Here is a 23529-nt window from a genome sequence, read left to right as displayed (position 1 = left end):
GACAGTTCTCGACCGAACAAGAACACCTGCTTCATGACGGAATTGGACGGGGCAAATGGCGAAGTTAATTGCCCTTTCTTCCCCATTGGGGATATCAGCTGATGGCTGTTCTTTTAGTGCAGTGTTCTTATGGTCAGGATTCCCAGGAGGCCAATAAAGCCTTTCCCGTTGTCTTAGGAACTGATTTGAGCAGTTGTGACCATGACAAGATCAACTGTGAAGTTTCGGTGAACAGTCGAGCAGCTCAGGTCTGGATAATGAGGGTTAACGTGGTGGCTGTGCAGCTGAACGTGTGGGACCTGAGAGCTTGGGTGAGTGTGGATGGCAGCCTCAGGCTGTGGTTACTGTCACAGTAGAGCTCTGCCTTGTCTGCTCCCAACAAGTGCTCAAGCCAACCAGCAGCAGGAGGGAGGCCCCCAGCAAAGAAATGGAATCAAGCATTTATCACCACCTCTCCTTACATCTTCTACGTGGCCCTTTGCTCGTTAAACAGGGGGACCACCTCAGTCCGGAAGGAATCTCAGAGTTGATTCAGCTTCCCTAACCTCCCGCCTGCAATCCACAGTAGCCTCCTGTCTTAGTCCCCCTGCTGTAACAAACTGTCATCGACTAAGTGGCTTATAGGCAACAGAGATTTGTTTCTCGCAGTTCTGGAGGCTGGGGGGTCCAAGACCAGGGACAGCATGGTTGAGTTCTGGTATGAGCCCCTTCCAAGGTGCAGAGGGCCAACTCCTCTTGTATCATCACCTGGCAGAAAGGGGGCTAGGGGCTCCCTGGGGTCTCTTTTGTAAGTCACCAATCCCATTCATGAGGGCTCCACCATCATGACCTACTTACCTTCCTAAGGTCCTTCCTCTTCACACCATCTCCCTGGGGGTTAGGGTTCCAACAAGGGGATGTTGAAGGGACACAAATATTTAGCAACAAACACGTCTGGACGGATTTTCCTTCCTCCTTCTAGTCTTTCCCACTGATCCATCCTTAGGAAACGAGGCTTTTGTCATATCGCCCTCCTATGTGGGAATCAACAGCCTTTCAGGATAAAGTCAGAGACCTTTTCATCTGTCATTAAAAACAGCCGTGACCTAACCTCATTCCACCCCCCCCCCACCCCCCACCCCCCACCCCCGGTATCTCTGCCTTCTCTAGCTCTCACCTTCCGCCTAATCTGAACCATCTGGTCTGCTAGCTCCTCCCCCACTCCTTGGCCTTGGACTTCCTTTACATGCAGGAAGTGCCCTCTTCCGATTTCCCATCCCCCCAGCCCAAAAAGGACGTCTCTTTTATAGCCTCGTTCAAGATTGACCTTCTTTATGAAGCCCTCCCTAATTATACTCTACGAAAATCTTCAAGATAATTGATGTGCCCTCTGCAGTCATATATACATGTATTTATTATTTCACTCAAAAGCATTTATTGGACACCTACTGTGCGCAACAAAGATTGTGTCAGATCTACCTTTGTATCTTCCCATGTGCCCAGCATAGTGGACTCATGTATTCATCCGATTGATGGTTATTGAGCCTAAGTGCTGTCTTGCTCGACTTGGGAAATGCAAAGGTGAATGGTCTATCACTTGCCATCACAAAGACCCACTGTGTTAGAAGAGACAACAAGGCATGTACCTATGTCATGATAACAAAACGTAGAAAGCAGTACATGCCTCCCCCTCCCCCCAAGAAATTACAGAGAATAAGAGAGCTCACTGGGTGGATAGATCGCTGGCAGCCGAGGGGGGTGGCAAGGTCATCTTTCAGCCTTGAAGGGTGGATAAGAACGGAGCAAATGGCCAACAGGGAGAAAGGATCCGAGTGTAAGGAAGGGAAATGGTGCAACGGACGTCAGCAGAAAGGCCAGCACGAGGCTGTGTGCCGGGACTGTTCTAAGAAGGTCATGGGCAGGAAAGCAGGCATGAGACAGCGGAGGACCCCCAGCCCGTTCACTGCTCGCTAGAGGGTCATGCCTCATTAATGGAAGCAGTGCTCTGCATGACGGTCCCCAGAAAGAGAGCACTCCCTGCCTGAACTCCCCATCTCCTGGGTCCCCAGCGGTGTGGCTGGCTTCTGCTGAGCGGTATGTGCCGATGGGATGGTGGCCTTTTGGTGGATGACAGAAGGGTTGCATTGGGAAGCCAGAAGATGGCCATCGATGGGGAAGGGCTGCATTACTCTGGGCTGAGTCGGGGACAGCCTTCCTAGAGGTGCATGGGGTGGGTGGAAGAAAGGGCCCTATAGATCAGGAATCGTATGAGATTTTCTCCCAGGTATTAGCCAATTGTGACCAGTTTGTAAACCCAAAGAACTGAGATCCCCCTTGGAGCTCAGTCCTGCAGAAGGGTCCATATTTGTATGTTGCAAATGGCAGTATAGTGCAGAGCTCAAGGCCACTGTGTTTGGAGTCCCCACGTGTGAATTTGAATCCAAGTTGAGCCACTTACTTGCTGTGTGATCTTGGGCCACTCGGTATCATCTATAAAATATGAATGACTGGGGAGCCTGGGTGGCTCAGTCGGTTAAGCGTCCAGCTTCAGCTCAGGTCATGATCTCACCGCTCATGAGTTCGAGCCCCACGTCGGAATCTGTGCTGACAGCTCAGAGTCTGGAGCCTGCTTCGGATTCTGTGTCTCCCTGTCTCTCTACCCCTCCCCCCACTCATGCTCTGTCTCTCTCTCTCTCTCCCTCTCTCTCTCAAAAATAAATAAACACAAAAAAGTGATTAAAATGTGAATGACCTCGTAGGATTTCTGTGAGGTTTCAGTGACATGATGCTTGTAAATTACTTAGCACAGTAAGTGTATGACAGAACACATGGTAACTGACAGGGGAAAAGTGACTGTCCTTGCCCAGACACAGAAAAATTCCATTTATGCTGGGGGTAGCAATGCACATGGTTACTCAGGCCAGACGCCAAGTTCAGAGTGTCCTCAATTGGTATTGTAATGTAAAGAACAAATGCGAAAGTTACAAATGGACCCAGATCACACACACACACACACACACACACACACACAAATTCACTTCTCAAAGAAAAATGTGATACTATGTCAGATACACTCATAGCTCATAGTAGTTACGGGATGGACACGGATCCTCTGGTAACCTACTTTATTCATTTGGGATATTTTGGGGTTTCCCAAAAGACTGCATGCCCTCCAAATATCAATCGTCTTTCCGTTCTGCTTATTCTAACTGGAGTCGCCTTTTGCGATATTGAGCTACTGTGTGTCACCCGGGAGATGTGTTGGGTGCCCAGATCAAGCTCTATTGTAGGGCAATTGTAGGATGGGGTGCCTGTGGGTGGGGGTGAGGAGAGTCTGGAATTTGCCATAGACTTTCACCCCCCCCCCCCTTTGCTGAGGGAACCTCAAAGGTCCCACCCGACGTGCCAGCTTGGCCAAAGCCATCCCACCATCTTCCACATCCACTTCATTTTATACCTGACACTCCTACCCCATACTGCTCCCAGGGCATTCCAAGGTTGATTTTCCATGGGTATGATTTTTTTTTAATGTGTATTCATTTATTTTGGGAGGACGGGGAGGAGCAGAGAGAGAGGGAGAGAGAGGATTCCCAAGCAGGCTCCACGCTGTCAGCGCAGAGCCTGACGCAGGGCTAGATCCCACGAGCCGCGAGATCATGACCTGAGCCCACATCAAGAGTCCAAGAGGAGGACGCTTAACTGACTGAGCCACCCAGGCGCCCCTCCAGGCATTTGATTTAAATAGCTCTCAGGGATTTGCTTGGGTCCTTACTGCCAGGAGGATGATTAGTCCCCTGGAAGGAACAGAAGCGCTGGTAAATCCTCCTTTTGTGGTGATTGCAATAACCCTCTAGCAGAACAAACACAGCCCTGGTGCCTCAGGGCTCACGGGAGAGCCCCAGCTGTCCTGAAAAAGTGGATCACAGCAGGTGGCAGGCAGCTCTCCCAGGGAAACCTCAAGTTTGTCTTTTTAAGTGAATCTGGCAGAGGACACGTTGTTTTCCTGTGTAGGCATGACAACCCAGGGCAGACTGGAAAATTAAAGTCCTTGCCAGGAGTGGGGAAACAGAGCAGACCCACTGGGGAGGCACTTACACAAAGCCAGACTCCCAGGGGTATGACCCAGGGGACCTTGAGTCTAAGCCTCTAACGTAAGAGAAGACCGAGTCATAGAGAAGGAGGGGGAAATGGACTGGAGCACAGAATGGAGGACCTCACAATGTCACGGGCGCGAACCAGCCACCTTGGGAGGAGTCGGCCTCCTAACACCAGGAATCACAGATTTCTTCATTCCACCAAGACTGAAAGGGTGGTGTCACAGTAGAAGGTCAACGAATCCTCAAGACGCAGTGAAAGCGTGGGCTGGATCTGAGGTGGGGAAGGAGGGGGGCCTTACTTCTCCACACACACTTACACTCAGACGCATCTAAAATATTACAACCCACAAGCCTGGCTACGGGCCCAGAAAATCTGCCACTCTGGGCACGAAGAGGGTGAAGAATAAGAAACTAGAAAGTGGGACAGGCAGTCAAGTATCATCACCATGGCCTCTTGCCCATTTCTTCTGCCTCGAGACTTGATTCATTTACTCATTCATTCATCATTCAAAAACTTGTCCCCGCGCCTCCAAGGAGCCCAGCCCGGGGAGTATTTCTTCAAGGTAAACACGAAAGAAGTGTGATTGATCTCCACCTCCAGAAACGTTCCATGTATTCGTTAATAGTTGGGGAGAAGTGCCTCACAGGCAAAAGTTTTGAATCATCTCCGAAAGAGTGAAGGAAAGAGAGAGACAGAGGCAAAAAAGGCAAGACTATGTGTGATTAGGCACCGAAGGCAAAGGGTGGTGGTAAATAAATGATCAGTTGTCAGAAGGGCAAGGACATCCCTGTGCACTGGAGGGCCTGGGAATGACTTTATGAAGACGAAGCTGGGAGTTTTCTCTTCAAGGACTGGAAGGGTTTGAGGGGGAAGTAAGGAGGAGAGCAATCCAGGTGGAAGATGTTCCTGAGCAAAGCACTGAGGTGGTGATGGGCGTTGAGGGAGGCAGAGGGGAGCCAGTCCATACAAGGTGCTGGCGTTTTGGGTGAGACGAAGGAATCCTAGACCACGCGCAGCTCTGAAAATGCAGTGACATTGACAGAGGATGGTCTTGATTCCGGCTGCAGAAGTATTGTCCAGGATGCTTTTGAAGCGTTGATTCCTGGAGCTGGTCTCTCAGATCCCCTAAATCATAACTCAGGGGCTGGGGGAAGGTCCCAGAAGTTTTTAATGAGTTCCTCAGGTGATTGTTCAGTCCGCTCGTTCAGAAATCTTTGGCCTTAGGCATCTAAGTTTTAAACCTATCGGTAATTTGTAGTATTTGCAAGCTAATGGCTAGGATGAAATTAGAATTTAAGAAAGACCAATCTGAAGGTGTCTGGGGGGCTCAGTTGGTTGGGTGTCTGGCTCTTGATTTCGGCTCAGGTCATGGTCTCATGGTTCATGAGATCGGGCCCTGCATTGGGTTCTGCACTGACAGAATGGAGCCTGCTTGGGATTCTCTCTCTCTCTCTCTCTCTCTCTCCTTGTCTCTCAAAATAAATAAACATTTTTTTTTAACTAAAAAAAAAGAGAGAGAGAGTAATGTGGCTGGAGTGTCCAAGAGCAGAGACTGGAGGCAGGGAGGAACTCAGGAGGTTATCATGGCAATTCCAGAATGTGGTGATGGCACCTAAGACTTGAGAATCTAGAACCCATATGCATATTACCCCTTTGTTCTGTCTCATGCTCCCCATTGATGGAGGCGTCGTTTATGTCTTCGGGTATTGTCTCCCACAACCTTCCTGGGACTCACTGTGACAGAAATTGCTTGTGCTGTATCTGTCACCAGGGATGTGCAATACCTCATCACTCTTCCCTTTCACCCGCTCCCCTTCCAGACACACACACGAGCAAACACACAGGCACCTAAGGGCATGTGCACACATACCTGCCCGCAGCTCATTGGCCCACAGAGACGACTGGCCTATTCCCCTGTCGCAGCTAAACCAGACCACAGTGTGAGGACACTCACTGTCAGCTCTGGCACCTTCACGGCTGCAGAGGTGAAGGTGAGCGTTCCGATTCTAAGACACCTGTTAACTGCTGGTGATCCACATGCTCTCAGTGGGCAGAGGTCCCCACCCTGCTTTTCTGCTTCCTTCAAGCAGCCTTGGCGCTCAAATGGAAATTGTTTTGTCACTCTATAGCTGTGTCAGTGCATTGATCGATGAGTCCCGAGCACTAATTAATTGTTATGTTATCCAGCTCAATCCATCAGGAGGTTGGACTCTGCCAAGGCCCAGGGCTCCTTGAAGGGAGAGGGGGAGGGGGAGACAGGTAATTGAGGGAGTGGAGATGCGCTCCGTTGATAAGTCTGGGGAGAGACAGGACGCCAGGTCCAGCCGACTGTATGCGTGTCACCGTGGAGAGGAGCTCCAGGCAAAATCTGGGGACCATTAGCCTTCCTAGTCTTTGTACATCACAACTTCTGCCTTTCTCCCTTCCTCGTCCACACCTACCTGCCCAAGCATCCCAAGACTCCATCCATTACCTAGAACACCATCTGCCCAAACTCCCATAGACCACCTTCGGAATGAACCACAGTTAGCATTTGTCAGAGTGAGATAACAAGTCTGCACGGGACAGTTTTTCCGTTTGACCCTCTGCTCGACTCCCCACCCTACTCAGTCTCCTGGGTGCGCTAACCTTTGCGGATTGCTCCATGGATGATAGTTGGCTCTGGTAAATGGGGAATCCTGGAAAGAGAAAGGAATGGGATGCCTATTTCCTAGGCTACCTCGTGGTACACTCACAGGAGCCTGGCTGTAGCCCTCCACCAAAGAGCAGGGAGCCCTGTCCACACAGCTCCCTCCCCTCTTGGGTTCCAGAAGCCACTTCCTTCTTTCAACATCCAGGCCCAGTCTGAATAAAGCCGCCCCACTCTCACTAGTCCCTGGGCACCGCACTGTTCCTTATGGGCTCCCTACATTCTGCTCACACCTTTGAAAATAATCCCTTTATTAAAGTCCCCCTAACGTACCCAGTTGGATGTGTGTATGTTTCCTGTCTGCACCCTAACTGTGTTAGGAGAAAAAAAAATTCTCCAGGTCAGTTAACTTGACTTCTCATCCCCCTTTCACATGCCTGGTGAATATCCAAGAGGAAAGAAAGATACAGTATGTAGACCCCCACGGGTTCTTTGATCCAGAGTCACTCTCCACTCTCTCCCCACCTCCAGAATTCAGAGTAAGCATTTCAGGGAAGCCAGATATACACTGAAGGCTAAGTGCAGCTAGTGTAGACAGGAGCAGAGGCACCAGAAAATGCACAGCTCCTTGGCCCCCCCCCCCCCCGGAAAACACAAGAGACTTTGTAAATAACACACAAGCTTTCAGATAATGATGTGCCATGAAAAAACACAGCCTAAGACCTAGTCCCTTCTCTGCCACCAACTTCGTGATGTTGGGCAGGTCACTTCGCTTTGCTGGGCCTCTTTTTCGCACCTGTAAAATGAAGGAGCGATCGGTCGATTTTAAACATATAAACACGGGAAACTGTTTCCTCAAGTGAAATCTTAGGTAGAAGGCCAATATGGAAAACAGATGGGAACCAAGTTGCTCTGGGTGAGGCATGGTGGGTTGGGGGGAGGGGAGGGGGGGAGGGGGTGAGCAATGTTAAAACACCACCCGCTAGACTCTATTCTTAAACAGCGGCCTTGAGGCACCTCCAAAGAGTCCACAAGATTTCCTGGAGCCGGTTTCAGAAACACTGTTCTAGAGGTATACCCTTGAGTGCCTGCTTTGATGTGAACACAAGGTGGTCTTTACAGACAATCATTGTTGCCCCCTCCCTGCCCAGAGGATGTAGAGGGAGCCTTTGAGCTGGCACTTAAGGCAAGGCTGGCAAAAAGCCCCGTGTGGAACCTTTCTCTTTGTTTCTGAAAATATGTCCATTTATAGCAGCAAGTAATTCCCTTTGTCTCAGGGTAAAGAAATTTTGGAGCCTATTAGGTGATCCTAGGAAGTGTCTTCTATTCCAAATGACTTTTCCCAGCCGATACTCTGTTAACATGTGCGAGTGAGTATGAAATCTGAACACAGATCTCATTCTCCCTGGATGCAAAATGTTTGGCCCAAAATGCATCGGGGATTTACTGATACCAAAAGGCTTGAAAACACCTTTAAGCTCCCCCGAGACTAAGGACCCAGCCAGACACCCTTTCTTCCTGATCTCCCCCCAGCATCTCTTTGACTGTCACTGAGATCTCCAGGCTACCTGGGAGACTCCCCCAGCCTGGTGGAGAAACAGGGAACTGGGGAGGGTACCTGGGTGAAGCTGGCCAGGGTCCAGTGAGAAGGTTAGCAAATCTGGTCCCCATAAAGTAACTGCAAAGCTGGACAAAATTGATCAAAATAGTCACTTCGGTATTCTGGACAATTCATCAAAAAGCTTGCAACATCTGAGAAGCATTTAGGCTTGAAATGTCCATCAACCGATGAATGGATAAAGAAATTGTGGTTTATATACACAATGGAATACTACTTGGCAATGAGAAAGAATGAAATATGGCCTTTTGTAGCAACGTGGATGGAACTGGAAAGTGTGATGCTAAGTGAAATAAGCCATACAGAGAAAGACAGATGCCATATGGTTTCACTCTTATGTGGATCCTGAGAAATTTAACAGAAGTCCATGGGGGAGGGGAAGAAAAAAAAAGAGGTTAGAGAGGGAGGGAGCCAAAACATAAGAGACTCTTAAAAACTGAGAACAAACTGAGGGCTGATGGGGGGTGGGAGGGAGGGGAGGGTGGGTGATGGCCATTGAGGAGGGCACCTGTTGGGATGAGCACTGGGTGCTGTATGGAAACCAATTTGACAATAAATTTCTTATTTAAAAAAAAAAAAAAGCTGCTGCATTTAAAGTCGGAGTGGAGAATTGATGACATGCTTGGGGCTTCTCCTAGCCTCCCCCCAGATCAGTCAGCATAGAGGTTCTGCCCCGATGGGGCAGGCTGTCAGCATTGATAGCTGTGCTACTGTGTCAGATGACAAGCCTGCCCTCTCAGCACATACAGAGGAAAACCAATGCGATGGATGTGTCACTTCTCATCTGGGGCAATGCAAACCGGTCATGGTCAGGAAGACCCATTCAAAGTGCTAAAGACACCTGTCAGCCAAGAATTCTGTAATAGCAAAATTAACCTTCTTTTTTTTTTCAAGTTTATTTGTTTATTTTGAGAGAGACAAAGACAGTGCAAAAATAGGGGAAGGTCAGAGAGAGAGGGAGAGAGAGAGTCCAAGCAGACTCCACCCCATCAGCACAGAGCCCAATGCGGGGCTCAAACCCACGAGGCCGCGAGATCATGACCTGAGCTGAAACCAAGAGTCAGACGCTTAACCCACTGAGCCACCCAGGTGCCCCAGCAAAATTAACCTTCGGTTTAGTAAATGTGCAATAAAGACATTCTCAGGTAAACAGAGACTGATAGCAGTCCAGACTGACAAGAAAAACTAAAGAAACTTCACAGGCTGAAAACAGAAAAATGTACACCAGACACTAATTCAAATTCACAGGAAGAAATGAAAACACCAGAAATGATAAATATGTGATTAATTTGAGAAATTCTGTATTTTTTCTTGCGTCCTCTCTAACTTTTTAAAAAGACATAAAATTTTATGCATCAATAATTTTAATGCTGATCATGGCATATGATGTATGTATATATACATAAGGAAGAATGTCAGAAACTCTCACTGTCCCTACCTATCGGCAGTTTCTTAAGCATGAGTGCTTACAAGGTTGTTGTATGCTTTTTGGTCAATTTTCAGACCACTGAATAGATAGATAGATAGATAGATGATAGATAAATGGATAGATGAATAGATACATAGATAGGTGGATAGATAGATAAATGTATGGATAGATAGATGATAGATAGATAGATAGATAGATAAATGGACAGTTGGATGAATAGATACATAGATAGAATGGATAGATAGATAAATGGATAGATGAATAGATAGATAGATAGATAGATAGATAGGTGGATAGATAGATAAATGTATGGATAGATAGATGATAGATAGATAAATGGACAGATAGATGAATAGATAGATAAATGGATGGATGGATAGATGATAGATAGATAGATAGATAGATAGATATAATATATATGACAACAACAGTATAATGGAGGGAGGTTCATTGGAACAATATTGGGGCAAAGTTTCCATATGCTACCGAAGTAAGTTAGTTCTGAAGATTGTAATAAATGAAGGTGCATATTGTAATCCCCAGAGCAATCCCTAAGAAAATAACTTTTAAAATATAGTAAAGTTGTCAAAGGAATTTAAATAGACATGCCATGTTCATGGATTGAAAGACGCAATAGAGTAAGCATAGGAGTTCTCCCAAAATAATATACAGACTTAACAAAACTCCTATCAACATCCTCACAAGAGTCTTTGTAGGTATAGCCTATATTATTATAAAATTTGTATGGGAAGGTAAAGGAACTAGACTAGCGAAGATAATTTTTAAAAGGAAAAATAAACTGGGAGGGATCAGTCTACTCCATTTCAAGAAATAGATAGCTACATTGATCAAGACCGTTGGTAGGGGCGCCTGGGTGGTTCAGTCGGTGAAGCGTCCGACTTCAGCTCAGGTCATGATCTAGAGGTTCGTGAGTTCAAGCCCTGAATCAGGCTCTGTGCTGATGGCTCAGAGCCTGGAGCTTGCTTCAGATTCTGTGTCTCCCTTTTTCTCTGCCCCCCCAAACTCGCGCTCTGTCTTTTTCTCTCTCTCTCAGAAATAAACATTAAATTTTCTTTTTAAAAAGACTGTATTCATAGGGAATATAGTCAATGGTATTGTAGTAGTGTTATGTGGTGAGAGATGACAGCTACACTTACAGTGAGCACAGAACAGTATATAGTAATGTCAAATTACTATGTCATACACCTGAAATTAATGTAACATTATGTTCAACTATGCTTCAATAAAAAAAAAAAAGACTGGGGCGCCTGGGTGGCTCAGTCGGTTGAGTGCCCATCTTCGGCTCAGGTCATGATCTCACGGTCCGTGAGTTCAAGCCCCGCATCGGGCTCTGTGCTGACAGCTCGGAGCCTGGAGCCTGCTTCAGATTCTGTGTCTCCCTCTCTCTCTGACCCTCCCTGGTTCATGCTCTATCTCTCTCTGTCTCAAAAATAAATAAACATTAAAAAAAAAAAAAAAAGACTGTTCCCGAAAAAAATTTTTTTTAGTATTGGCAGAGAAAGGACATGTAGATCAATGGAACAGAAGAGAAACCTCAGAAATAGCTTCAAACAAATATATCTAACTGGTTTGTTTGTTTTTTTACAAATACATAAAATCATTTTAATAGAGGAAAGAAAGCCTTTTCAAGAAATGATGCTAAAGTAACTGGACATGAGTAAGCAGAAAAGAAAGAAAAAAATAAAGAAAGAGAGACAGAAAGGAAAGAAGAAAAAGAAAACAAAAATCCTCAACTTAAACCTAAGTCTCATACTTTGTATAAAAATTATCTTAAAATGGACTACGGACTTAAATATAAGACATAAAACATCTAAGGGGAAAAAGAAGAAAATTGAAAATCTTCAGGACCTAGGGCTTGGAAAAGAGTTTTAGATTTGACACCAAAAGCACAATCTATAAAATAAAAAATTGAAGGGCACCCGGGTGGTTCAGTTGGTTGAGTATCTGACTTCAGCTCAGGTCGTGATCTTGTGGTTCGTGAGTTCAAGCCCAACATCACGCTCTCTGCTGTCAGCCTGTCAGCTCAGAGCCTGCTTTAGATCCTCTGTCCCCCTCTCTGATCCTCTCCCCCGCTTGTGCTCTCCCCAAAATAAGTAAATATTTAAAAGAAAAGAAAAAAATTGATAAATTGGGCTTCATCAAAATTAAGAATTTTGTTCCGCAAAAGACTCTGTTAAAAGGATGAGAAGGCAAGCTACAGTCTGGGAGGAAATATTTAGAAACCATATATCTTACAAGTAACTATTATCTAGGCTATAAAAAGAACTCTCGACATTTAATAGGAAAAATGCAAACAATCTGATTCGGAAGTGGGCAAAAGTAATCAAGAGACATTTCACTGAAGAAGATATACAGATGAAAAATAAGTACATGAAAAGATGTTTAACATCATTAGCCATTAGGGAAATGCAAATTATAGCCACAGTGAGATATTACTACATAACTACCAGAGCTAACTAAAAATGTCTAAAATAAAAAATAATGACAACACCAAATGCTCACGAAGATGTGGAGAAACTGGATGACTCATTCATTGCTGGTGGGAATGTAAAATGGTACAGCCACTCCGGAAGACAGTTTGGCAGATTCCTTAAAAGATTAAACATATAACAATCACATACTCCAATGCTTAGGAGCAAAATCCTAAGCATTTATCCTGGAAAATGAAGACACGTTGACACACAAAAACCTGCACATGAATGTTTATAGCAGCTGTAAATCAGAATATCACAAAACTGAGAACAGTCCAGCTGTCCTTCCAAAAAATGAATAGATTGTGTTACACTTAGATCATGGAATATTTACTACTCGGCAATAAAAAGTAATTAACTATTGATACATGCAACAACCTGGTGCATCTCCAGTGAATTATGCTTGATGAAAGAATCCAATCCAAAGAGGTTACATATTGTATGATTCCACTTGCATAACATTCTTGAAATCATAAAAGTATAGAAATGATGGACAGGCTAATGGTGGCCAGAGGTTAATGAGGGAGTGGGTGCAGGAAGGAAATGGGTGTGGCTATAAAAGGGGCACAGGAAGAATCCAACTAGCAGTGGATATGTTCTATACCTTGACTGCATTAATGTCAATATTCTGGTGATGATATAGTCTGTAGTTTTGTAAAGTGTTACCTAACTGGGGGAGCTGGCTAAAGGGTACACAAGATAACTATATTCTTTCTTTGAGTTGCACGTGACCCTACAATGAAAAAAAAATTTTTTTCATCATGGAAAATAATACAATAAAGGCAACATTCATTTTGCTTATAAATCTGCTATCGGGGCAGGGCTCCGTGGGTATAGCTTGTCTCTGCTCTGCCTGTTTCAGCTTGGGCAGCTGGAAGTCTGGGGGGCTGGGATCATCTGAAGTCTTCCTCACTCACATGTCTGCCAGTTGATGTTGGTTGTTGACAGATATCTTAGCTGGAGCTGCCAGCCCTTACCTGTAGCCTTATAGCCTTTGCAGGTGGCCTGGACTTCCTTACAGCATGGCGGCTGGGATCCAAGGTTAAGTGTGCTTCAAGAGAGCCAGCTGAAAGCCATATGAACGTCTGCAACCTAGCAAATGTGGAAGTTATACAGTATTCTTTCTGTTGGCAAAATGTTCACTGAGGCAGTCAAAAGTCCCTCCAGTTTCAAGGAGATGGAGAACATATTCCCTGTAATGTTTTGGGAGAGCATGCGGGACTAGAACTATAAGTATGGTTGTTTTTGTAAACTATAATGTGCCACAGTCTCTAAAGGCTGACTCCCTTCCAAATCTACAAGACTGCCCGTAGCGACATAGTTTACATGCCATGGGCCCAACCATGCAGAGAGACCAAACCTCTCTTATAATGATTCCTAATTTCTGGAAAAGGAGCTCTACTGGGCCCAGGCTGAGTCAGGTATTCACACCCGGTCAAATCAACCATGACCTAGAGTCTGGGCTGAGTGAAGGAAAGTAGGATCATGTCACATACAACTAGAGCCAGGAGGTGGGGAGGGGGGGCGCACAATAGAAGGGAGCACAGCTTTCTGAGTGGGAAGACTTGCTTCTAGCGATCGAGGCAACCCAGAAAAGGCCAGAGCACAGAAGGTAGATTTTCTTTTTTAAAAACCATGCTCTCTGTCAAGAGACAGAGCATAAAACAACATGACACAGAAAGGTTAGATGTAAAAGGATAGGCAAAGTTTATCAGGCAAATGCAAACAAAAGGAAAGCTGGGTTGGCAGTATAAATACCAGATCAAGAGGACTTAAAGACAAAAAAAAGCATTAAATAGGACAGAAGGGGTTATTTGGTGTTGATTAAGAGGACGGCTGCAAAGAAGACATGAGCACCATGTCTTTTTGTGCTGAATAATGTGGCTATGAAATACAGAAAGCCAATTCTATAACAAATACCAAGAGAAAATGACAGGAACAAATTAGTGGGAGACCTTAATACACGTCCCTCAGTCCTTGACAGAATAAATAGGCAGTGAAGGAACTTGGATAAGACAGAACTGAATAATGTATTTCATGGGTCTGATTTAATAGATCTATGTCAATTTTGTACTCTCCAAAAAGAAAATATACCTCTTCTCTAAGTACTCATGAAACATTTATCAAAATCAATCCTGTAGTAGCCCACAAAGGAAATCTCAATAAATTCCCCAAAGCAGAAAGTGTACAGGCCATGTTCTCTGATCACAATACAGTAAGACAGAAAATTAACAGCCAAAGCGCAAACCAACACACCTGAACACTTTGAAATGTAACAACTCTACTAAACCCTACTCTACTAAAGAATTCTTGGGGCGCCTGGGTGGCTCAGTTGGTTAAGCGTCCGACTTCGGCTCAGGTCATGATCTCGTGGTTGTGGGCTCGAGCCCCGCGTTAGGCTCTATGCAGCTCAGAGCCTGGTGCCTGCTTCGGATTCTGTGTCTCCCTCTCTCTCTGCCCTTCCCCCACTCACACTCTGTCTCTCTCTCCTTCAAAAATAAATAAACAGGGGCGCCTGGGTGGCTCAGTTGGTTAAGCGTCCAACTTCGGCTCAGGTCACAATCTCACAGTCCGTGGGTTCGAGCCCCTTGTCGGGCTCTGGGCTGATGGCTCAGAGCTTGGAGCCTGCTTCCGATTCTGTGTCTCCGCTCTCTCTGCCCCTCCCCCATTCATGCTCTGTCTCTCCCTGTCTCAAAAATAAATTAAAAAAAAAAACGTTAAAAAAAATAAAAATAAATAAATAAACATAAAAAAAAAAAGAATTATTGGGTCAGAGGGAAAACCAGGGTTGCAATTACGGATCATTTAGGATGTTGCAACTGTAAGAACACTGGTATTGACACTCACAAGAAGGTGCCAGAGACTAAATAGGTGCGAAAGACCTCAGATTATTAGCAGAAAAGAGGAAATGTAAATGGACTAAAGATTTGAGGCCAGAAATGAGAAAGCAAAAGCAAAACAAAACCAAACCAAAGAAAATTAGGAGGCAGAGACGAACAAATCCAAAAGCATAAAATAATGATTTGAAGACAAAAAAAAAAAAAAAAGAATTGATATGTATAAGGGGTAGTTATTGGAAAGAGAAGAAGAAGAAGAAGAAGAAGAAGAAGAAGAAGAAGAAGAAGAAGAAATGGCTGATCTAGAAAACATTAGCACAGAAAATTAAGAGTAAGAAGAGGGTTGGGATTTCATATATAGATGGGTGATTTTTTTTTGAGGAATGGTATAGTGTTAAGCTAATAGAGTTAAAAATGTCTAATGGGTATGTTTAAGAAAAATAGGAATGACAAGTTAAATTTAGAGTTAGAAAACTGAACTAATACGTAAGGAAAATGTTGCCGACTGTGAGAAGCAGCGTGCATAATGGTTAACATGCCAACTCACCTGGGCATGTTACATCCCAGACTTCACCTGTTAAGCCAATTATTCAACCTCTCCAAACCTCAGTTTCCCTAATTCTAAGCTGGTGATTATAACAACGTCCATCTACCAAATTTGTTGTTGTGCAGTCAACGACATGGTGAGTCAACCTCGTACTATGGTCATAACAGAAAAGCTCCCCAAAGACACCGGAAATTTCTATTACTGCATTCCTTCAAACTTCCTAAGAAGAGGTAGCTCATGTGCTATATTAATAGTTTCAGGGCACACAGAAAAGTGAGATGCTATTCATCCAGGTTTTACAAAATCATTTATCTTGATGAACACACTTGATATATTAGCACAAAAAAAGATAGACTCTCTTTGTGAATATATAGGAATTGAATAAAACATATGCCAGTGGAATCCAGTGTTGTAATGGAAGAATACCGCCAAAATCAAATAAGGAAATTCCCAGGAAGAGACAAATGGCTCCGTATGAGGAAATCTATCAGTCCACTTTATCACGTGGCCAGGCAGTTGGCAGTATGTTGACCTAGAAAGACTGCTTTTTATTATTCGCCTAAGGAAATAAGACATGATTGAAGACCAGTGTTCGAGGTTGCTTGCTGGAACGTTATTGAACTTTTAAACAATCTAAATATACAATAACAGGGGAATGCTTAACCATACCTGTTAAATGAACATATTAAACAAACTATAGACATACATATACTGTATTCTATAGAATTACTATTGGGAAACCATATGAAATCTTTTGAGGAATATTTCAAAACATGAAAATATATTCAAGGGGCACCTGGCTGGCTCAGTTGGTGGAGCCTGCGACTTTTGATCTTGGGGTTGGGAATTCGAGCACCATGTTGTGTGTAGAGATTACTTAAACACAAAACCTTAAGGGGTGGTTGGGTGGCTTAGTTGGTTAAGCATCCAACTTCAGCTCAGGTCATGATCTCATGGTTTGTGAGTTCAAGCCCTGCGTCAGGCTCTGTGCTGACAGTTTGGAGCCCTGATTCAGATTCTGTGTCTCCCTGTCTCTCCGCCCCTCCCCTGTTCGCGTTCTGTCTCTCTCTCAAAAATAAATAAACATTAAAAAATAAAATTAAAAAATAAAGTAAAAAAATCTTAAAAAAAGAAAATATATTCAAGCATGTTGTCCATTAAGTATCAAGGAAACAGGTTAAAAGTAGTGTGTATAGCAAGCTAACGTATGTGGAAACTATCCATATTTATCTGTATGTGTCTAAGTACATATGCATATGAGCAGTTAGGTTTCTTCCTTTTCTTTGCTACTATAAAGATGCCACAATGAATAACCTCACACATTTGTTGTTTTGCACAAATGTGAGGATCAAATCATTGTATTTTTCTCCATTTTAAGAGTTGAAATCCTATTCTCCCCAAAGTGAAAAATGCACAAGGTAATTCATTATAATATTTGTGTGTGTGTGTGTGTGTGTGTGTGTAAACACACACATAGTAATTTAAAGGGGGCAGAGAAACAAAAGGAAATATAACAAAGTGTCATGATGGTTACTTTAAGACAGTTTTAATTTTCGTCTTCATACTTTAAATGTCTTTTCTTGATGCCAATGTAGGAAAAAACTGAATGTCAGCAAAACATTTGAAGTGAGATTCAAACAAAAGGAAACACGTTGATCTTGTAAACAAAATATCTAAATTCAAGACATTTATCCTGCTTGCAAACTCATCTGTAAAGAAACACAGGGACTGCTTCGAATGAGATATTTAAGGAGTTTTTGACAGAGTCTGGAAATTGGTAGGCCAATAATATATATTCCAATCAAAATCATTATGAAGATTAGTATTTTAAGAATATATGCGACCATCTTTATGGGGCGCCTGGGTGGCTCAGTCGGTTGAGCGTCTGACTTCGGCTCAGGTCACGATCTCGCGGTCCGTGAGTTCGAGCCCCGCGTCGGGCTCTGGGCTGATGGCTCAGAGCCTGGAGCCTGCTTCTGATTCTGTGTCTCCCTCTCTCTCTGCCCCCCCCATTCATGCTCTGTCTCTCTCTGTCCCAAAAATAAATAAACGTTAAAAAAAAAAAAGAATATATGCGACCATCTTTAGCACAGAGTGCAGAGCACTATTGGCGACCAGGAATTGTTAACTGAACCTGAATTGATCCCCCTTTCCTCAGTGCTACCTAAGCTCTGAGATGTAAGATTAAGAGTGTTTCTCTGTAACTGCCACTGTCTACCATTCTACCTGGGTTCTTCCATTTTTTTGTAGCTGTCTCTTTGAGGTTGCCATACTGCCTAAAAGCAAATATACCAAAAAAAAACCCAAAAAACCCATAAAGCAATGAAACTTTTTTTTTGCTTGCCTCTGGAGGACAAGCAAAAAAAAAGAAAAAAAAAATCTATCCATTATCTCCCTTCCTGCATTCTCTCCTCTTGCTTAAATCCACATCCAGTGCAAAATTGATTCAACCTTTTGCAAATGTTTTCTTTCCCCTGGATATAACTTAATATTCCGTCTTGGGAGGGAAGAATATCTTTATGTGAGAAAGTCTGGCTTGTTGCCCAAACCCACACCCCCACTGGATAGTTGTCCATGACTATTTAAAGAGTCTGGACTGAACCAAAGGAAAAATGTCATGATTCCATTCATATGGGAAATTTTGTCTAGTAGGAGTCCCCAGGATGATGTGTCTTGGAAATGGCCAGAGACTAGAGCTAAGAGAAATCTGGACAAAAAGATATATTATAGGCCTGGATTTACGGGGTGACTGTAAGAACAGGATTTGGGGAACTCACCAGTTATGGAGGATGAAGGGAAGGAAATGGTGGACCATGACTGGAGCTTTACATTCAAGCCCATGGAACATTAGTGTCATGGACAGACAGAAGCTTGACCATGGGAGGATAAAGCAATGAGATGATGAGCTAACTTTGGGACATCATGGTTTGGGCTAAGGGCAGGAATTTCAAGGCCATGTCCACAACCCTCCACACCAGACAGACCTCGAATGAGAGGTGTAAATTTGAGAACTATCAGTCTGGGTAAGAAGGTAGAGCCTTCATGAAACACTAGTATGTTGAGAATACAAGAGGAAAAGCTATCTGGTGAGAATGCTTTATAGTGAGCAACCAAAGACTATGGCCAACAGTAGAAAAGATGGCTCCAATAGCAAGATAGAAGGAAACAGACACAGATCTTCTAGCCCCAAGAGGATGGCGTGGCTGTAATCCATGGTTTAGATAAACTAGACCAAAGGCTACGTGCCCCCCTTTTCCCCTTGCTTTAGTTAAAATTAGATGCAAAAATACAATGTTGAGTTGAAGCAATAACACAGGGATGAAGTGTGTTTTCATGGCAAAACCACACTGTCATTGGGTCTAAGAAGATCTTAGATTGCCTTGAACTCTGTGCTTTGGCAACTGTGACTCCATTAACTTTGTGACTTGTTCAATCGATGTGGACTTTTGAAATGTTGGGCTGTGTCATTTCTAGGCAGGACAGAGCCTAGAACGCAGGGTTCCTGATCCCAAGCTGACGGTTCCCGTCAGCTTGCCCCATCTCAGGATGCACCCAGGCACCTGTGTATAAAGACTCAAGACAAATCAAAGCCCCATAAAGGTGCAACCACCTTAAGTTAGGGCATCCCCTTCCTGGCTAACGATGCCCTACAATCCCCCTCCCCCCAAAAAGGTCTAGTTCCCCTGGCCAGTCCCCCACCCCATATATGTATACTTGTCAAGTGCCCCTTAGTCTCTATCCTTCTCTTCCACCCACCTCCACCCCAACAAACCTCTGTTGCGGTCAGCCAGATCCACAGATGTGGGCGGGTCTCCATGGTGACAGAGGAAGCCCTGATGCAGGAGGAGAGGGACACAAACAGCAGAGGAAGGCTCTTTGCACCTAATACACTGCCTTCTGCCCTTCATATTTCCAGGGCATTAGAGGGCCCAGGCCTGTAAGGGGGGCTTCCTTTGGCTCAGAGAAGCACATTAGACGTCAAGAGAGGCGCCGCTATGTGGAAGAAACAATGGAATGCCTGAATTCTTCTTTAAAAATCTCTTTTCTATGATTTCCAGGTGATCGCCAGTATAACCATCCGATTTTAAGCAGTGCTACCCAGACCCCTACACATGGTGAGAGATGGCTGTGAGCATTCCGTGTTCCGTCCCCATCCCCAGGGGCTCCATCTTGACTCCTAATTCCCGTCAGGCATCAGACATATGGTCACGACTCACTGGAGCTCAGGAGGTGTAAGGAGCCCACAGTGGCTCAGTCCCACTCTTAGACCATTGTCTCCCAGCGTTCTGTCTCAGAAACCAGAGTGATCTTCTGCCACGGAAGGGAAGGAGGGAGACCCTTTCCTAACCCATTCTCGTGTGCACGCTAGATCACTTCTTGGAGTCATAAATTCCGTATGTCCAGAGCAAAGAGCGAGCACGCTCCTTTGCCCAAGTCTACATGTGGTACCATTGACTAATGACATGCGACCTGGCATAAACTCCATCAGTCTTCCCCAAACCACTTAAGATTTGATAACACACTCAAAACCAACCCGGGTGATCCGAGCGTTAGCCTCCTGGCAGGGGAAGAAGGTGAAGGTTGGAGAGCACAGGAGGGTGGGCATAGCGCCAGAGGTTTACAAAACCCACGTGCCCTTCTTATAACATCCTCCTGATCACAACTTAACACCTAGCACTGCAGAGTAAAACTATTTTTGGTACCCGCTCCAAACTTGGTAGAACATAAGACAGCCATGGAAATTATGAACCATCAGTCACTTTGCTGCCTTTGCTCTGAAGGAGTGAAAACATCATTAAAGTTTAGTGAGAGAGAAACTCAAAACAAAGATAAATTATGTGGCTCGCTTGGCAGAGAGACTGACAACCCTCTTGTGAGACTATGCTCTGCTTCTGCATTGAGGTGTTGAGCATTATAATTAGGAAGACAGAAGTGGACTATTTTGATGTCCCCCTCTAGTGCTGGGCTCCTAGTGGAAATATGTGATGAAAGCTAGTTTAATAAGATGTTTAAGGTTGCAGGGACCAGGGGAAACCAGAACTGAAAGAAATTGGAGAGATCAGTGAGGAAGCGGCAGCTACCAGTGGTGATGTGGACAGTGGGAAAAGAAAGAAGGGCTCAGATATAAAATATTTTGGAGAAAGGATCGAGAAAACTTAGTGACGGGGCGAGTATGGTTGACGAGAGTCAACAGTGAGTAAAATGGTGAGCCGTGATCATTGAGAAGGATGGGGGTTCTTAGCAAGGCAATCTAAGGAGTCAGGAAAGCAAGCCAGTGTGCGGAGGAGAGGAAGCTGTTGATGGTGAATTTGGATCTGGACATCTAAAGCTAGGGACCAGAGGAGACTCAAGAAAAAGGATTCAGCAGGCAGCTAGAAATGCAGACATGAAGCCCGGAGGGAGGTTACAGCTGAAGATGTAAGTAAGTGACGCTTTGGAGGCAGGAACCGATGCCCTGCGAGTGGGGGCAATCTGTGCAGGAAGGCTGAAAGAGAAAAGCAGAAGGCAGAAGCAGAGAGCCTGGGGGGGGGATGCCCACGGTGATGAGGCAGCAGCAGGAAGAGGAGCCCGAAAAGGCGAGCGAGGAGTGCTCTGCTCACTCCCGAACATTCTGAAAGGCTTGTTCTCCAGAAGGAGCTAACACCTCCTGGGTGCAGAAGAAGCCATTCATCCCTCCTCTTCCTCTCTTCTTTTTCCACCTGCTGCAGGGGCATGAGGGTAGGCGAGACCCGGTCTCTGCCCCGTGAGCCGCTCACAGCCTGGGGGAGGCAAGGTTTCCTCCGCGTCTCTTCGTTGGGGGCTACGCTTTCCCCAGGAGCTGGCGGCGAGACTATTAAGAGGGAAGGTGGACTGTGTCGACTTGATTAACCAGAGAGCATTAACTGGGTCCTTATTTTGGGCCAAGCACGGTGAAGTCATCGGCCAAATGGGAAAGCAAGGTGTCTACTGTTAAGGATATTCCAGTCTTTGGAGATCCCCAAGAGCAGATCAAGTCAAATGATTAGAGACCACATAGACACGGAAATGCGTGGCATTGTCTAGGAAAGCGGCAACAGGGGCTTGAGGACCAGATGCCACAGGGGGCTGAAAAGACGTGACGTGGCTGGAGTGGAGAGTCTTGAGCGAAGAGCCAATCTGGGCACAGGACGAGTAAGGAAGGATATTGCAATAGGAGAGAGAGGCTGAGCAAGGGGGCAGGGGTGATCATGGTGGAGGCCGAGGGCGAGGAAGAGCTGGCCTTGGCTCAGCAGCATGAATTGGAGGACAGAGCGGGGTGGGTAGGAGCACCCAGAAATGTTGCATTTGGAGGTGGGTGAGCTGAGCAATGCCCTCGGTGGCAGGATGATGCCAACGGGCAGAGGGAAGCTCCTTCTTTCTCCAGCATCACTGAAAGTGAAGCAGTAGGAGCAAAGGACTGGTGGCTGTCACCCAGCTCCGGAGAGCAGTGCTCCCAGCTTCCTGCCCACCCCGCTTCCTGGCGTCTGTCCCGATCCATGCCAGGGAGGCTCTTTCTGTACAGCATGTTCTGATCTCTCGGGGACGTAGAGCGTCCCTCACCCCCTCACATATGTACCGAGCTGGCATGAACGCCAGCTCATTGGCTGGGCTCCCTTGGCTCCACCCCCAGCGTTTAGGGGTACCAGTGAAGGCAGGAAGGATAGAGAAGCTGGGAGTTCCCTGTAGTGAGGCTGCCCTTGGACCAAGCCTGGCAGTTCTTCTCTTTGTCCCCCGGTTCATAGAATTCCTGACTTCCGGAGTTCGGCACTCTCTCTGCCAAGAGGCGTGGGGAGCCACAGCCTGGCCCTTCTCTGGGTGCCCCAAACCAAAGAGTATGGAGGGACAATGAGAGAGCCACCTGCCCACCTCATTTCGGGGAATGGCACCACTGTTTCCACTGTTGATTTCTTGCTAAGGCTCAGAAAGTCAGTCAAGCACCAAGACATGCCTGCCTGCTTCCTTCCTGCCCAACCACCCCCCTCCCCCACACCCGCATCTTCTCTCCCCCTCCAACCCCTGTGCTCTTCCTAACGTGGCCCCCAGAACTTTTGGGGAAGGAACTGGAGGAGGAGGGAGTGGCTTCGTAGGTGGCCTGTCAGGGGCGGGGTTTGGGGAGGCTCGAGGAGGAAGGGGGGACCTGAGGGCTGGCATTGAGGGACGGAATAACGTCATGGGCAGCGTGGGATGGAGTCTCGGTGAACCTGGGTCCTGGACCCCGTCCTGTGAGTACGTGGACGAGACCACCGTCACCCCACCTATTTCCAACGGAGATTTTTTTCTCCCTGGGCCTGAGAGCTGTTAGGGACAGGACAGAACTTTCACACACTTTTAGGACCGCCCTCAGCTCCAACAGGCTTACGTTGTCCTCAGAAAGCACAGCGGCGCACAGGGAGAAGGAGACTGTCATTCAAAGAGGGATAGGCCGCCAGCACGGCCAGCGGCGGCTAAAACAGCACTTGTCCCTAGCCTTGGAGGCAACTGGAACTGAGCATGGGGGAAACCAAGTCACCAGCACCACCCACGTTCTAGTACAGGGGGGCCAGGAAAGCAGGATAGGGAGTGAGAGCTAGAACTCGGATCCTCCCCTCCTGCCGGCCCATCCTCCTCGCCAACGCGACGCACCCCACCCCCTTCTTTTGCAGAAAAGCCACGGATGAACAACATCCTGACGTCGGCCACGGAGCCCTATGACCTCTCCTTCTCCCGCTCCTTCCAGAACTTGGCCCACCTGCCCCCCTCCTATGAGTCTGCGGTGAAGACCCACCCCAGCAGGTACTCATCCCTGAAGCGGCTAAGTAAGTACCATTACCTCGCGTTTGGGGTCTGCTCCGGGGCCTTTGCGACACCTTCCTGCGCTTCCCTCTCTTGCCCTACACCGGAGGGGACGGGTGTGGAGTTTCGA

General features: G+C 46.0%; 1 protein-coding gene across 4 annotated transcripts in view; it reads left to right on the top strand.

The window, feature by feature from the left end:
- The window catches only part of SHISA6 (shisa family member 6), a 282928-nt gene that overhangs the window by 251419 nt on the left and 7980 nt on the right, over positions 1-23529 (top strand). For 2 of the 4 annotated variants that reach the window (XM_053893463.1, XM_019413835.2), the window contains 2 exons: positions 19688-19744; positions 23270-23422. In XM_053893463.1, the coding sequence (XP_053749438.1) occupies positions 19688-19744; positions 23270-23422 (210 nt within the window). The remainder of the gene's footprint in view (positions 1-19687; positions 19745-23269; positions 23423-23529) is intronic. The other 2 variants (XM_053893464.1, XM_053893462.1) reach the window with 1 other exon arrangement.

Source organism: Panthera pardus, unplaced genomic scaffold (genome assembly GCF_024362965.1).
Source record: "Panthera pardus isolate Hobbes unplaced genomic scaffold, ASM2436296v1 HiC_scaffold_3, whole genome shotgun sequence".
NCBI lineage: Eukaryota > Metazoa > Chordata > Mammalia > Carnivora > Felidae > Panthera > Panthera pardus.
Note: the sequence above shows the minus strand (reverse complement) of the source record. Positions and strands in the feature narration are given on the sequence as shown.